This window comes from Arachis stenosperma, chromosome 10, assembly GCF_014773155.1.
Source record: "Arachis stenosperma cultivar V10309 chromosome 10, arast.V10309.gnm1.PFL2, whole genome shotgun sequence".
NCBI lineage: Eukaryota > Viridiplantae > Streptophyta > Magnoliopsida > Fabales > Fabaceae > Arachis > Arachis stenosperma.
The window spans coordinates 106,673,537-106,675,396 of record NC_080386.1 but is presented as its reverse complement, the minus strand read 5'-3'; the positions used below and the strand labels follow the sequence as shown (position 1 = coordinate 106,675,396).

At 39.5% G+C, this 1,860-nt stretch overlaps 1 protein-coding gene across 1 annotated transcript; it reads right to left on the bottom strand.

Annotated features, from left to right (window-relative positions):
- Positions 1-1,288: 1,288 nt before the first annotated feature.
- Positions 1,289-1,860, bottom strand: LOC130954061 (uncharacterized). Its single transcript, XM_057880799.1, has one exon. The coding sequence runs from the start codon at positions 1,835-1,837 to the stop codon at positions 1,532-1,534; it is 306 nt and encodes a 101-aa protein (XP_057736782.1). The 5' UTR covers positions 1,838-1,860; the 3' UTR covers positions 1,289-1,531.

The window sequence follows — 1,860 nt, the reverse complement described above, 5'->3', positions numbered from 1 at the left end:
CCAAATACATACAACTATACAAGCCGAAAAATCCAAAAGCATTAGAAAATTTAGCAACTCAACCATCAGAAACTGAAATTCAAATACACTCACAATCCAAGGACACACACAATTCAAGTTCAGCAAATCACACTTCCAATAACCCTAACTTAGAAAAAAAACATAAAAGAACAGCAACTCAATCATCAGAGAATAGCAACTCAATAATCACAGTAACTCAGAATCAATAAAACAAAATAAACAAACATAAATGGAAGCAAACATAAATTTTAGCCGTGCATACTAATAATCATAAACATTATTCGGTTCCAGAATCATACAAAAACAGAAACTCAGAATAATAAAACCCAGAGATAGAGATAGAGACAGACGAGGTTGGAACAAAACTCAACTGCTAGCGAAGGAGGAACGGTGCGATAGAGACAGAGACGAGGGAGGAATGGCGAGACAGAGACAGAGACCAGGATGAGGGAGGAACGAAACTCTTGCCGGGGAGGGTAGAACGGTGAGATAGAGACGAGGATAGGATTCAAATTGACAGCTCCTCGATCTGCAAGTCCAAAACCACGACGATGATGTAGAGAAGAGTAGAAGACGGCAACGAGCTTCGACATGCAAGTACAGAGGCGACGGCGTGGAGGAGAAGAGGATCGACGGCCAAGGACTTCGATCTGACCCTTTGTCCGTCACTGCTGGCGCGACGGCACCCTTTGGCTGACGAGAAGAGTTCGGTGGCGACGGAGGCGGTGACTGCTGCTGCTGGTTGCTGAAAGATAGAGGGATAGTGGGTTAGGGTTCCATTTTTGTGCGAGGGAAGGGAACTGAGAAGGATGCTGCTCTCAGCCTTTTTATATGCTGAGCTATAAAACTGTTAAAAAACCATCTGATTCCACCGGTCTGTCGATTTATTGCCGGTTCGACCGATTTTTTTATCGATTTTTTGCTAAACAGTTTTTTATGTCAATCAAACCGGCTAGAAGATCGGTTCTCGGTTAATTTGGTCGAACCAATCGGTCCGGTTCGGTTTTCAAAACACCGATTATAAATATAAGTACATAATCTTTTTAAAAAATATAAATACCTATTCGAAAAATTTTACCAAACTAAGCTTACACGCATCCGACTATTTTATATAATATTAACAAAAATAATTATTTTTTATATTAATTAATTTAATAATTATTTAAAAAATAGATGTGATTCAACCTATGTTAAAAACATTTTACTTTTTTAGGTGTCTCAACATTAAATTCTTATTTCTGTCCCATTGATGAACCATCTTGTCGTGTTGTCCCGCCATGACGTGCTAAACAGTCAAAAGGAAAACATATGAGAAAAAAACAATGCAAAAACAACCGAAAACAAAATACAATAATGTTAAAATTTGCGCGAGTCAAAGACAAGCTAGGTATGATAATCTGGCATGCTTTAGGACAACTCATGTCATTAACAAAACTCAAAGTGAACTACTCTCCATGAATTGCTGCCGAGAGCATATTACTACATTAATTATTACTTGTTTGCCTTGTGATCAATAATAATGATCCTTATGATGAGTAGCAGCGAAAGGATTAATCTTGATAACGAGGCCAGGGAAAACATCATCAGGGTCATGAATATGCGGGTTCTCTTCAACAATATAAGGGTCTCCGCATTTCTCACCAATTGTTTGCAGCGTCTCTCCCTCACGAACCACGTATATTTCATCACACCCCCTCTTGTAGTTCTGATGATGATGATCAATAATAATACTTGTGCTGGTTAATAGCTCGCAGGAACTCAGCATGAGCATCAGCGTCACCAGCATTGCGCAGTACCATGAAAACCTCTCTGCCATCGCTCTTGAAGAACACTCGCAAG